Here is a 15688-nt window from a genome sequence, read left to right on the forward strand (position 1 = left end):
CTAACTGGTTATCTGGCACAGATTCATAGCTAAAATATTTGTGGCTGTTTATACCCTGAAACTCATAAAACTCAATATTTCAGCCCTCTGGATTTACATTTTCATCAAACAATTGTTACTCAATATATTTAGACACAGATTGTACTAATTTTACAGATTTCTTTTGCAAACTAGATTAATTAATTTATTGTTTATTGTAAGTGCTGGTAGTCTGGATTAAATAAAGCCATTAACCTAGTTGTCTCACATGGATTTACTCTATATTCCTCTGATGGTAATTCAATTTTTACCAGAGAACCGCCCTTATTGTTTAGACATAGTGTCAGCGGAGAAGAAGATATTGGAAAAGTCTGGATGTGAAGAGGAGCAGACCAACAGTGAAATCGGTCAGGGATAAGAATAAAGCAAATTTTACGGGATCTGGCTTTAATTTTATTCAAGGCAATGAAAAACTATGTGTTCAATTGAAAGAATAAGGATTCACTCTGATACATTTACCGTTGGGCATGCTGACAGACGTGCTGATATGTGCATTTTATAGACAGGTTTTATCTTTCACTTTAAATCTGGTGGCATTGAAAATAGTTCATTCAAACAGTGACTGATGATCAAACCGAGGGATTTGGTGGATGCTTAAATCTGGGAAGGACAAATGAAAGCACGAAAGTGCGAGATAAATTTCGAATGCATTATAACGACGTTAACTCACTCTACATTGAAATGTCTTGAGTATCATCAAGAAGGGAGAATGTAGTATTCTAGTCCAATGGTAACATGCATCCAGTTACTCTCTGGAAAATGAGGACGACATTGCATTGATCTCTTAATTTAACAGTGATCCGATTTTATGAAAAAATAATTTCAATCAGATAAATTAGCGTGCGGTTATTTCAGTTTACTCTGCTTAGGCTGCTTGTGCAAAAAATCCCCAAGTATCACATTGTGATGTAAATGAGAGGCTGGAACGTTAATCGAAAATGTTGTTTTGTTGGTTTGCTATAATGAAACAGCAGGTGCATGGTAAATGGGTCAAATCAAAATATATCGATAGACCAGTGCCCATACTTGGGAAAGCAGCTCGTCCTTCCAATACGAATTTCAGTACATTCTCTTTCCAAACAAACGGCTCAAATAATATCTCAAGGTATCCGAGACAACTGTTCAGGGAGTTTCACCGAGTCAGACGTGATGTCCCCAAACCTTTCATTGTGCACTGAAATCCGATTACACGCCAGGGTCCACTATATAGAGTTAAAGCAATATTTGGAGATGCCGCATAAATATTATTTATGCACCATTTCTGCGGGAACGAAAGAGCTAAGAGAACAGGTTCATGAGGATGTTTCCGTGATGTCTCTCGGATGCGCAGAACAGCAGCTCCTCTTATCACTCCATCAGCACTGCAGAGTATTTAAGCACCCAAAGCTGCCACTGGAAAGGACATCATCCAGACTGATTCGCAGTCCCATTGAAGAACACGGTTCTACCTTTTCCAGTCCTTTAAACCTTCCCTCCTAAAAACGTTGCCAAGATGATGATTGGAAGTAAATACTGGGCAAAGAGAGGAATGTCGCTGGACTCGGCCTTACTGGAAGAACAACGATTAAGTAATCAGGTGAGTTCACAGCCGGGGTTTACCTTAGTCTTGGATCCTTAGTCTTAGTTGGTGGGTCAAGATTGAGGGTTCAGAGATGCAAGATTAAATATGAGATTTAGAACAGAAGACAGGAGAAACCTGTTAACACAGATTTATAAAGCTGTGGACTTCACTTCCAGGGTTAGTTGTTGAGGTAGAAACAATATCAGCAGTTAAGATTACATTGGATACGTAGGTGAAGGAAAAGGTGTTGAAGACAAATGGGAACAGAGCGGGCAAATGTGATTTACTGGTAAAGGGTAAATATTGACATTGACTCCATGAACCATCTAGTTCCTTTCCATGTTGTAATGTTCTTTTGCTATAAATGGAACTCTAGATATTTAATTGCATCTAATTTCTACAATCTTAAACAGGAATTAAACTTTGGGCTAAATGATCACCTACAATTCTATTCTCTTGTGACTGCGGGAGTTGCCCTTATATACAACTAATCACTTACTAGTTGGTTTTGGCTTCTTACTCTTTCCTTAGCAACTCTTAAAAACTGTCAATACAGTAATGGTAGAAAAACCCATTGTGAAAATATAGTACTTCATAATGTGGTCATTGCTTTTTACTCATTCTGGGGATAGGGGCGTCACGAGCAAGGCCAGTCCTCGTTGCCCCGATAAGATGGTAATTTTATATTAATTTACCTAAAAATACATTTAATTGACACTTTGCTAAACTGGTAGTGTCAAATCCAGGATTTTATACAAGATGTGTTGAAACTAACGTATAACTAACTGTTCGATGATACATCTTCCGGTTTCTGTCAGTTTATCTAATCTGAGAACTAGAGTGCTTAAACTCGTCCTTTGTACCAGACTCATAAATTTTCGGAATATGACTGTTGGTTGTTTCTACTGATGGAGAATTTTAAATAAACAATGGGGAAGGTGTAGATTTAGCAAAGTTAATATAAACTGGACCACAATCAAGCTAATTGAGCAAAACTTTCAAATGAAATATGATGATTCAAGTGCAAATACAGATTGAATGCTTGTTCGAAATGAACGAACCCATGGTATAAAGTACCATAAACTTCCTGGCGATAGCTGAAGAATAAGAAATGCTGAGGCAGAGGGAAGTGAGACAAGTTTACGGATGATAACAGCGAGTAAGGAAAAGCAGCCGATTCAGTGAATTAGTCAAGAGTTTTAAACTGGTAAGTAATATCCATTATTCATGTTACAGCTGATAAGATTTTTTATCGCATCCTTTTCATCAGAGGGAAAATGACTGCATTGAAAAACAGCAAACAAATAAAGCAAACATATTTACTTTGTAGATTTAAACGTTTCCACGGTGACTAAAAGCCAATATCTGAGGAACGAATCTGTTCCATGGTTTTTTTTAAAGATTGTGAGTTTCTTGGCTCCGAACTAAGTAGACACGAAGTTGCACACATGACATCTGGCACTCAGTCTTAGAGTTATCCAAAAATCCAGAGCACCCGATGGAAATCCACGCGGTCACAGAGAGAACTTGCAAACTCCACACAGGCAGTACCCAAAACCGAACCCGGGTCGCTGGAGTTGTGATGCTAACCACTGCGCCACTGTTATTGTGAAAACCCTGCAGTTTTATTGTAGTTTTGTTACGTATGGACGTACAATAATGTATATTAGATTCAAAATATAAATTAGAAAGGTAATCCATTGACATTAGGTGTATCAGGAGCACCCGAGTCGCATGCCAAATTTGCCTCAAATTATTTATATTTGTCCAGCTGTGAATTTAATTTAAGTTCTCATCCCAGTGCATATGGACAAGTTTGTGGTACAGGAATTGTCTCATTAAATTTGCATAATGTCAACAGTTGAACTGACTCGGAGTTGAATAAACCTATTGCTGTTCACTGAATCCCATTTCTCCACAATATACCAAGAATTCCCTGCACAAATTAAAATAATTGCACCAGAATTTCAATGCCAGTATAACAGGGATACAACAGTAAGAACAAATATGCTAATCTTGGTTGAAATAATCAGTTTGCTTTAAATTGGAATATATTCATTAAACATCAAGGTGACCTGAGCCAAATCATCAGCAATATAAGTAACTTTAAAACTTACTATGCTATGCCTATTCTTTATATTATTCTAAAATAATAACATTATTGCTAAGCCATACCATGTAGTATTCCTTAATGATTCTGAATGCCTAACAACACAAACTCATAGTTTTATACTATGCAGAGGAAGTCTTTTGGTTACAAAGAACAAAGAACAGTACAGCACAGGAACAGGCCACTCAGCCCTCCAAGCCTGCGCCGATCTTGATGCCTGCCTAAACTAACACCTTCTGCACTTCCGGGGCCCATATCCCTCTATTCCTTTCCTATTGTTTATGTTTGTTTATGTTTAGAGATACAGCACTGAAACAGGCCCTTCGGCCCACCGAGTCTGTGCCGACCATCAACCACCCATTTATACTAATCCTATAATAATTCCATATTCCTACCACATCCCCACCTGTCCCTATATTTCCCTACCACCTACCTATACTAGGGGCAATTTATAATGGCCAATTAACCTATCAACCTGCAAGTCTTTGGCATGTGGGAGGAAACCGGAGCACCCGGAGGAAACCCACACAGACACAGGGAGAACTTGCAAACTCCACACAGGCAGTACCCAGAATTGAACCCGGGTCGCTGGAGCTGTGAGGCTGCGGTGCTAACCACTGCGCCACTGTGCCACCCTGTGGCATTTTTCCTCATGTTTGCTTTTTTCTTCTGCAGTAGCACCACCCTCAAGACCACTGCTTTTCACAGAAAAATTATGCTCATTTTCACTGGATGGCACTATCCTTAATTGTAAAGACACAATTGACAAATGTCACTAATCTCATAACATTGTAAAACAACACAGAGGAATGGTCTATCAGAGACCAGATATCTCTCTATTGAATAGTAGATACATATTTCTTTCCAGATATATATGGGAAAATGTTTCTGAATTTAATTCCACCAAGTATAATCATGAATTCACTTTAATTAAAAGTATTAATTCTCATTTCAAATTCAGCCACTACTTAAACTTGTACCTCATTTTCCTGTCTGTATGACACCCAATTAGATTTATCAGAATTACAAGGGATAAATTCATGAACTTCAATAATTATTACACAATACTGCACACAGATTCAGTTAATGGTATTTGAATTAATCATATAATTTACAAATCACATGAAAAACCAATTTATGCATCATACCACCAAGTCTAACTGATTATTCAGGCAAATCCTTTAACCCTATAACCTAGAGACAAAGGGTGAGACAAATTTTTCAGACAACTCGAGCTTCTTATTTCTAAACCGATCGATAGTTTAAAAAAAAATCCTTTTTCTGTTCCAGATTTGAATCTTGGGTAAAAGCCTACATCTTACTTACCTGTTTCTCAGATCCTACTGAGCTCTTAATTGGAACAAAGCAGCTGTTGAATCTCAGTCAAACTCCTCAGGCTCTTTTCAAAGTATAACTATTCCGTCCCTTGTTGTTCTGAGACTAGATGCTGTCCCCACTGTTATTTCCTGAATGCATTTAGTTTACTTAATTTCTTATGCTCACACCAATTTTTTGTCCGCACTAACCATCAACTCCTTACAAGTAGTTTAAGTGGATGCATTGTAAACAATTAGTCATTGGATTATGAATTGTCTTCTTTCTCCCATACCAAAAGTACAAAGAGCAGCCAAGGCCCTACCATAGGAACAGGAATAGACCATATAGCTCCTTGAGCCTATTGCTCCATTCAATGAGATCATGGCTGATCTATGACCTAACTCCATATACCTGCCTTTGTCCCATATCCCTAAATACCTTTGTTAACAAAAATCTACCAACAACAGATTTTTTTTTTTTGTATTTGTCAAGATGTCTCTTAAACGTCGCTATCGTATCTGCTTCCACCACCTCCCCTGGCAGCAAGTTCCAGGCACTCACCACCCTCTGTGTAAAAAACTTGCCTCGCACATCCCATCTAAACTTTGCTCCTCGCACCTTAAACCTATGTCCCCTAGTAACTGACTCTTCCACCCTGGGAAAAAGCTTCTGACTATTCACTCTGTCCATGCCGCTCATAACTTTGTCAACCTCTATCATGTTGCCCCTCCACCTCCGTCGTTCCAGTGAAAACAATCCGAGTTTTTCCAACCTCTCCTCATAGCTAATGCCTTCCAGACCAGGCAACATACTGGTAAACCTCCTCTGTACCCTCTCCAAAGCCTCCATGTCCTTCTGGTAGTGTGGCGACCAGAATTGCACGCAATATTCTAAGTGTGGCCTAACTAAGGTTCTGTACAGCTGCAACATGACATTCCAATTTTTATACTCTATGTCCCGACTGATGAAGGCAAGCATGCCGTATGCCTTCTTGACTACCTTATCCACCTGCGTTGCCACTTTCAGTGACCTGTGGACCTGTACGCCCAGATCTCTCTGCCTGTCAATACTCCTAAGGGTTCTGCCATTTACTGTATACTTCCCACCTGCATTAGACCTTCCAAAATACATTACCTCACATTTGTCCAGATTAAACTCCATCTGCCATTTCTCCGCCCAAGTCTCCAACCGATCTGTATACTCTGACAATCCTCATCATTATCCGCAACTCCACCAACCTTTGTGTCGTCCGCAAACTTACTAATCAGACCAGCTATATTTTCCTCCAAATCATTTATATATACTACAAACAGCAAATGTCTCAGCACTGATCCCTGCGGAACACCACGAGTCACATCCCTCCATTCAGAAAAACACTGATACCCTCTGTCTTCTATGACCGAGCCAGTTCTGTATCTCTTTCCAGTGGAAGCTGCTATTGTACATAGGGTATGCAATGTTCTATATTGCAGTAATGGTTAGGAATGTAGGCCTCATGCAATTTCAAGAAACATCAACTAAAGTCATAATGAGGAAGCACCTCACAAGATAGCTCAGGCTAGAAAATAACTAAATAATGGAAAGTGACGGTAGACATATGATTGGAAAGGCAAAACTGGAAACAACCAGCAGAATAACCCTACAGTACCTGGGCAATGATGCCTTAAATAACTGTATCAATAGTGCTGTACTGATGATCATTTCTATGTTGTACATTATGTGATGAGGTGTTCCATTAGTGAGAACAATTATTTGTTTGAAAAAAAGTATTTCCCTGTAAACGCTACACAAACTGACTTCATAAAATATGGATACATCTGATGACTTCCTGAAATATATACATGGATGCAATGTCTTTCTTTTCAATTAAAGCCACCAATTAAATGCCACCACATATAATAGCTATTGTTATTTTACTTGGTTTCCTTAAACATACATTTCTGGACATATGGATCTAAAGAGATTATCGCAGTAAGAGGAGTCGCAAATGATATCTGTTTGCATTGAATCGCAAGTCAATGCAGGAAGCAATAAATTTGACGCATTTAAATAACGTTATTTAAATAACGAACATCATGGGACAGGATGTCACAAATGCCCCATCCATAAATATCGGCGACCACACTCTGGAAGTGGTTCAAGGGTTCACCTACATAGGCTCAACTATCACCAGTAACCTGTCTCTCGATGCAGAAATCAACAAGCGCATGGGAAAGGCTTCCACTGCTATGTCCAGACTGGCCAAGAGAGTGTGGGAAAATGGCGCACTGACACAGAACTCAAAAGTCCAAGTGTATCAAGCCTGTGTCCTCAGTACCTTGCTCTACGGCAGCGAGGCCTGGACAATGTACATCAGCCAAGAGCGACGTCTCAATTCATTCCATCTTCGCTGCCTCCGGAGAATACTTGGTATCAGGTGGCAGGACCGTATCTCCAACACTGAAGTCCTCGAGGCAGCCAACATCCCCAGCATATACACCCTACTAAGCCAGCGGCGCCTGAGATGGCTTGGCCATGTGAGCCGCATGGAAGATGGCAGGATCCCCAAGGACACATTGTACAGCGAGCTCGTCATGGGTATCAGACCCACCGGCCATCCATGTCTCCGCTTTAAAGACGTCTGCAAACGCGACATGAAGTCCTGTGACATTGATCACAAGTCGTGGGAGTCAGTTGCCAGTGATCGCCAGAGCTGGCGGGCAACCATAAAGGCGGGGCTAAAGCGTGGTGAGTCGAAGAGACTTAGCAGTTGGCAGGAAAAAAGTCAGAAGCGCAAGGAGAGATCCAACTGTGCAACAGCCCTGTCAACCAATTTTATCTGCAGCACCTGTGAAAGAGCCTGTCACTCTAGAATTGGCCTTTATAGCCACTCCAGGCACTGCTTCACAAACCACTGACCACCTCCAGGCGCTTACCCATTGTCTCTCGAGTCAAGGAGGCCAAAGAAGAAACTTCAAAAGTGAAATTTCCAACTTACATTTGGTTACTTGTGTCTGAAAAGAAGCCATAGGAACTTTCATTGCAAGTTATGATATATTCAAATTTCACTATTATGATCACATGCAAAGGGCCATTTTCCAACTTCACGCTGTTAGAAGAGAGCTTTGACCATATTGGAAGTTTGCAACTATCTAAATTTAAGTTTGGAAAATCGTGCACTGTATGTGCCTGAATTTCTGAGATGCGCCCTTGGCAAATGAGGCTCCCTGCCTGGCAATGCAAGGTTGGAAAATGACCCCTGTCTCATATTCTCAGTTATTAGAGAGGCTACTTCTTCCTGACTGTAAAAATGAATGAACATCACATGCTGAGAAGGTAAATGTTTTTGTGTTAATTAAATCTCACTTGTTCTTTATTCAATGAGTAAGAATTAAAAGTACCAGTTGACATACTTTTGCAAAGAGAAAAGAGACAAACAAGGCAACATGTGAGAAGAGGCTTAACAAATAGAGCCTAGGTTAACAGCAGAAGCAATGTTTCATAAACGAGAATAACAGAAAGGTCGAGAGCAAAAATAAACAGCATTTCAGTGGAGACCCCCAGATAAAGTTATAGCTAGAAACTTCGTATATTACCTTTATGCCTATGAGATAGATACATCACATGGAGGTACAGAACAGCTGTAAAAAGGATATGATGATTCAGATCTGCTTATTAATATATGTGGCAGGGGAAGAAATAGATATTCTCATTTCATCTAACCTGAAATAGAATCTGAATGGAGTTGTAATTTAGTAGTGGAAAAATTTGCAAAACCATTTTGCGATGAGGAGAAAATATAATCTGAGAAATTTTACAAAAGGAAACAAGAGGGGAAATATGCAGGAGGTTTCATCATAGCTGTATATTGGTTAGTAAATCACTGTGTGAATGGCACATTAGGGGCTGAATTTTACCAGCCTCTCGATGCATGGGTTACAGCAGGGTGGGGAGGGGGTGGGGCCGGTAAAATTCTGCGGGGAGAGGCCCGCCTTGACCCACGACATCGAGAAGGTCCCGCCACATATTATCAGCGGCGGGTCGAACTGTGGTGTGGCCCCACCCCCCCACCCCCCACCACCATCTGGCGGCGGGCCCTTCATCTGCATATTAAAATGAACCTAAATTATATGCAATAAAACTTACCTGCAGGCGGCGGCCATCCCACGCCGATTATACGGCCGTCATTCGTACTTCGCACGCCTTCGGAACTCCATATGGAGTTCCAAGGCGTTCACCTGGTGAGGACGGGGGAGGAATAAATTTTCAGGGTGGGAGGGTTGGGGGAGTGGGGAAAACACTGTTTATTGACTGTGGGAAGGTGTTGAAGGGCAAATGATAGAAGGTTGGGGGGGAAGTTTGGGTATGGAATAAAATGAGTTTTGTCAATGAGGGCCAATTAAATAACCATTGGGGGGTTGGGGTATCCTAATTGTATATTTTTTAAAAATTGGCACTACTATAACTTTATAAATTAAAATCTGTGTTAAGGGCTTAAAACCCTTTAAAAATGGCGCTGGCGCCTGCCCGGTGGTGTCAGACGCCATTACCGGGGATCCGGTGGCCGCCCTCTCTATGCCATCTGGGGCGGTCATTCCACCCCCTCTATTTAAATCAGGCCCCACATGTAATATTGCAGGGCCTGTGCGGTGGCCTTTCCATGTTGGAAGGCTGCCGAGTTCAACACGCGTCAGTGTGCAAATAAAATACAGCCCTAGATGAAGAAGTGATTTCTGACCATGTTGCAGTTGGCAAGTGACAGTCTGGGAAGCTTCAGATCAATCCTGACCTTACATTTGAGAAGTTAATCCAAAGACAGGAGAGAGTGACGCTATTAAAAATGCAACAGATGGTAGTTAGAAACCAAACTGATGGGAAAGCGAATGTAGATCAGCTGAAGATGGGAAAGCCCCATCAGCTTACATAAGTGACCCAGCCAAAAGCAAAGTCATAAATGGAGGGAGAAAGACCCCGATGAACCAATAGACTGCAACAGCTGTGGACTTTTGCCCCCATACCTCAGAGATATGTGCTCTGCTGGAATCACAAAGTACCGTACATGTCAGAGGAAGGGATGCTTGCAGGTATTATGCCAGAAGCGGTACAATTCAAGAGAGTGAAAAAGAAAATATATTCCCAACTGAAATACAACAAAAAGATCGAAATCCCAGGTCATTCAGGTTGCTCCTTATAAAATGTCACATCATTTTCTAGACATACATAGGACTGCCCACGACAACCTTTTTGGAATCCTAGTAAGTGGAAAAGCTAATGATTGCATTAGAGGGAACCTCACCAAAGAAACTGACCAAAATCCTATATTGAACAGGACAGAAATGCACCTGACAGCTCTTGGGTTACCTTTCTAAAGAAAGAGAAAGTAGGGAGGTGGTAGCATAGTGGTAATGTCACTGGACTAGTAATCCAGAGCCCAGGCTACTGTTCTGGGGACATGGGTTCAGAGACCACCATGGCAGATAGTGAAATTTGAATTCAATTAATAAATCTGGGATTTAAAGCTTGTCTAATGGTGACCATGAAACCACCGTCGACTGTTGTAAAAACCCATCTGGTTCACTAATGTCCTTTAGGGACTCCAGACCCACAACAATGTTGTTTTACTCTTAAATACCCTCTGAAATGGCTGAGCAAGCCATTCAGTTCAAGGGCAAATAAGGATGAGCAATAAATGCTGGCCTAACCAGTGATGTCCACGTCCCACAAACAAGTAAAAAATTAACAAGAAATCTCTAAAGTATAAAGATTTCGTGCATAATTTGAAATCGATGATTACACGTCCTTCAAAACCAGAATGGACAATTTCAGCTCTGCCTTTTAATATACCTTGGAAAAGAAATCCCAGGAATCCAGAAATTGATGGCCAGATGGCAGAAAGTTACATATTTAGGTCATTTACATCACCCTTACTGACAAACAGGCTTCCTCTTAAGACCCCTACCAGTTTTCATCCATGTAATATCATAAAATGGTTTAGTGCACTGGACAAAGAAAAGGCTACAGGACCCGACAACATCCCAGCTGTGCTCCAGTATTAACCACACCTCTAGCCCAGCTGTTCTAGTAAGGCTACAACACTGGCCTTAACCCAACAATGTGGAAAATTGCTTAGGTATGACCTGTCCACAAAAAGCAGGACAAATCCAACCTGGTCAATTAGTGCCCGATCAGTCTTCTCCCAATCATCAGCAAAGTAATGGAAGGAGTCAGCAGTGCTATCAAGTGGTATTTACTCACCAATAACCTGATAATGCTCAGTTTGGGTTCTGACTACAGACTTCATTAGAGTCTTCATCCAAATGTGGATATGAGCTAAATTCCAGTGGTGAGGTGTGAGTGACTGCTCTTGACATCAAAGCAGCATTTGTCTGAGAGTGGCAGCAAGGAACTCTAGTAAAACTGAAGTCAATGGGGAATTGGGATGAAAACACTCCAGTGGCTGGAGACATACTTAGCACAAAAGAAGATACTTGTGATTGTCAGAGGCCAATCATCTCAGCCCCTGGATGTCGCTACAGGATTTCCTTAGAGCAGTGTCCTGGGCCCAGTTATCTTCAGCTGCTTCGTCAATGGGCCTTCCTTACATTACAAGGTCAGAAATGGGATTGAAGATTGCACAGACTTCAGTTCCATTTTAAATTCCTCAGATAGAGATTGTTATGACCAGGTGGGAAGGGGTCTAGGGGTTCCCTCACAGCCTTTGCCTGGTTTAACCATAACAGGGTTCAATTTTAGAAACACCTTGTTTTTAGCTCCGCCTCAGTGAATCCTTGTTCACTGCTCTAATTGTATGGCAAAGAAATCAGACGGGTTTCCTTAGATTTAAACAAGAAAGGTGGAAGCTTATTAATCGTAAACTCTAATCCAGTTAACGACCATGAATATGCGGCGTGACCACCCTAGCATGCATACGCAATAAAGACACGTGCAGAGAGAGACAGAAAAAGTAGAAGGAATAAAGGGGAAAAGTTTGAGGCAATATCTGGTAGCTACAGTCCTTTAAGTTCAATGTGGAGTCTTTGGTTGCCAGTAAGTCTTGCAATTCGTTCGGGCCCAGTTCACGTTTCAACTTGTTCCGATGTAGGAGTCTTTTCTCTCTTGAGGTATACATGTCTACAAGGGTCCAGTGGCTTGGGAGAAAGTGAGAGAGAGAGAGTGGCTTCCTTGTTCCAGCTTCAGTTGTGAATTGCCTTCTCTTCCTTTCACAATTCACAATTCCTGGCACAATTCAAAAAACCCCAGGTTGCCCAGCAGGTTAGTCATATGACTTGGTCCTTATTTGGAACAGTCTCTCCTGCGAGGTTTGTGGATTGTATTACTTAAGCAGTCTCTGGAATGTGCTTCCTTACACCTTCAATGTCTGGTGATCAAAATCCATTTGGGTTAATTGGAACAGGGAATAGTCCTATGTCTCCACAAGCAGGGTCTCTCAGGATGCAAATGTCCTTCCAGCCCAGAGTCTGGTGATCTTCAAACAAGTAACTTCTTCACTCCAGCAACAATTTAAAATCAGTGTTCATATGACAAAATTAATATGCCTCATTCTTGGCAGGTGGAGGTCTGCATGACAAGATGCAGTCCCAGACCACATTCAGCAAGACCTGGACAATATCCGGGCTTGGCTGATAAGTGGCAAGTATCATTCGCGCCACACAAGTACCAGACAATGACCATCTCAAGCAAGAGAGAGTCTAACCATCTCCCCTTCATATTCACTGACATTATCATCACTGAATGCTATAGAGTCCCAGTAAAGATGTCCCTTATCACTGTATGTTCTACACAGTAATTACTACTTAAAAAAATTCTTCTGATTTTTCTGACAATAGACACAAGACTTCTCTTTTGTTCTAAATGTAATTATTTTGTTTGAAACATTTTAGCAGGTAAATAAAGGACGGTCCAGCAAATATGATGAGAAGAAAATCAGCAAAGAAAACTGCAAGAATGAGACTTCCAGGACCACAATTCTGTTTGCTTTGAAGAATGAAGTTGGTGGATTAGTGCAAGCCCTTCAGATCTTTCAAGTAAGATCCTATAGTGTGCAGGGAAACAACTGTTGCTGAAGAGCTTGTTTACCTACTAAAAATTATTTTTAAAAATATCTATAATATATTATAAAAATGTTTGCATGTAATTCCTGTCTATTAAATCTTATTTCTTGTCACATTTTTGTTAACATTCCCATTACGCAGCGAGTTGTAATGATCTTGAACTTGTTGCCTGTGAGGGTGGTGGAAGCGGAGATGATCAATTCAAATGGAAATTGGATGGACACTTGAGGGAAATAGACTTGCAGGGCTATAGGGATAGAGTGGGGGAATGGGACTGACTGGATTGCTCTACAGCGAGCCAACATGGACTTGAAGGGCTGATTGGCCTCCTTCTGTGCCATAATGACTCTAACAAATTCCTATGTCCATTTTTACATTGGAAATGGCCATGTAAATGCGCCATGGTGTAATTCCACCCCCCGCCAGTGATGACATTGTAGTGCCACAGTTTTCCATCTCCCAGCTCCTTTCCCTGCAACTCTTGAGAAACCCCAATGCAAAAGTAAAATACTGCAGATGCTGGAAATCTGAAATAAAATCAGAAAATGCTGCAATTACTTAGCAGGTCTGGCAGTATCTGTGGAGCTAGAAACAGAGTTAATGTTTCAGGTTGATGACATAAGAACATAAGAAATAGGAGCAGGAGCAGGCCATTCGGCCCCTCGAGCCTGCTATGCCATTCAATAAGATCATGGCTGATCTGATGGTGACCTTAACTCCACTTTCCCGCACGTTCCCCATAGCCCTTGATTCCCGTGTAGATCAAAAATCTCTCTAACTCAGCCACTCTTCTATGGGTAAGAGAATTTCAAAGATTAATCACCCTCTGAGAGCATAAATTCCTCCTCATCTCCAGCTTAAAAGGGAGACCCCTTATTTTGAAACTGTGGCCCCTAGTTCTAGATTCTCCCATGAAGGGAAATATCCTCTCAGCATCTACCCTGTCAAACCCCCTCAGAGTCTTTGTTTCAATAAGATCACCTCTCATTTTTCTCAACTCCAATGGGTACAGGCCCATAATGCTCAACCTTTCCTCAAACGACAACCCCTTCATCCCAGGAATCAGCCTAATGAACCTTCTCTGAACTGCTTCCAATGCAAGTACATCCCTCCTTAAATAAGGAGACCAAAACTCTCTGCAGGTGCAGTCTCATCAATGCCCCGTACAGTTGTAGCAAGACTTCCCTAACTTTTATACTCCATCCTAACATTCCTTTTGCCTTCCTAATTACTTGCTGTACCTTTCATCAGTGAACACCAATTCTCTGGGTTTCTTAAATTTCCAAATGTTTGCTATTTAACCATAACTGATAAAATTAAATCATCGAGGCTTAGTCAAAAACAGAGGCAGAATGTATGAGTTTAAAATAGAGACAGAATTGTACTGTATCCCCAATCTATTTATGGCTGAGACAGACAGAGTTTCCGTCTCTCAGGGAATCAAGGGATATGAGGGGCGAGTGGGAAAGTGGAATTGAAGCCCAAGATCAGCCATGATCGCATTGAATGGCAGAGCAGGCTAGGTGGGCCATAAGGGGCTAGTCCTGCTCCTATTTCTTGTGTTCTAATTATCCCCCACCCTCTAACACCACTTCACCTTAATACTACATTTCATTTTGACTCTCCCTGTGTAAATTCTAACCCTTGAATTAAATTCTGCTTCATCAGGAGAAACACATCAATCTAGTTCATATAGAGTCCAGAAAGTCAAAGAGAAGAGCTTCAGAAGTCGAGATATTTGTGGATTGCAGCAGCACAAAAGAAGATTTTAATGAACTGATTCGGTTACTAAGAACCAACTCAAACATTGTTTCTTTGAATCCACTGGCCAGCAACTGGACAGAGGAAGAAGGTATGAGCCACAGCCACAGTCTACACATTGTAGTGTCATATTATTAGGAAAAGTGAGTCAAAGCAGCTGGGTGGTAATGTGAATTTGAATTTGCCTTTTCATCTCTGGGAGCTGAAATGCACCGAGTATGTGGTACAAGGGTCAACGGAGAAGTTGTTGTGTATTGTCTATTTCTTACTGGACTTGAGGCCATAGAACAAAACTGCTCTCACAATTTAAACCTGTCACTGAATATAATGATGGAAAAGAATTACTTTTCAGAATTTTCTATCTTTACAAGACATTCACATAACAGGGATGAGATTGGGGCATCACCATGTTGGAAATCACAGGCTGGATGCCATATTTTAAAATTCATTACAACTGTACAGCTGGAATTCTAATGGTCACCCATGTTGCCTCCAACATTTCACATTGTTATATTTTGTGCCTAAAGGATCAAAGAGGATATTTATTTTGTCTGCTGGAGGCTGGCAATGAGACCATGTGATAAGTTTGCTCATTTTTTGACATACTTTGACTTGCATAAATGAAGTAAACACGCAGCAGTCCTCGCTCCAGTGGCCTAAGAGGTGACTTATCAGCTATGGTCACTATTAGCTTCTTACATCCCTACTATAGACTAAACAATGAAAAGGCAGATAGCCATTATTGCTGATCTATTTCCATATGGATTAATTTGATTTCTTACTTGAATTCCAGAGATAATTTACGACCACACATGAATGCTAAATATGTGGCTCATGGTCCCAACTAAC

At 41.1% G+C, this 15688-nt stretch overlaps 1 protein-coding gene across 1 annotated transcript in view; it reads left to right on the plus strand.

The window, feature by feature from the left end:
• Positions 1 to 1531: 1531 nt before the first annotated feature.
• The window catches only part of LOC137379821 (tryptophan 5-hydroxylase 2-like), a 44690-nt gene continuing 30533 nt past the window's right edge, over positions 1532 to 15688 (plus strand). Inside the window, exons 1-3 of the mRNA XM_068051196.1 lie at positions 1532 to 1615; positions 12911 to 13051; positions 14747 to 14930. Of these exons, the coding sequence (XP_067907297.1) occupies positions 1532 to 1615; positions 12911 to 13051; positions 14747 to 14930 (409 nt within the window). The remainder of the gene's footprint in view (positions 1616 to 12910; positions 13052 to 14746; positions 14931 to 15688) is intronic.

The sequence above is a fragment of the Heterodontus francisci genome, chromosome 18 (assembly GCF_036365525.1).
Source record: "Heterodontus francisci isolate sHetFra1 chromosome 18, sHetFra1.hap1, whole genome shotgun sequence".
In the NCBI taxonomy this organism is placed as follows: domain Eukaryota; kingdom Metazoa; phylum Chordata; class Chondrichthyes; order Heterodontiformes; family Heterodontidae; genus Heterodontus; species Heterodontus francisci.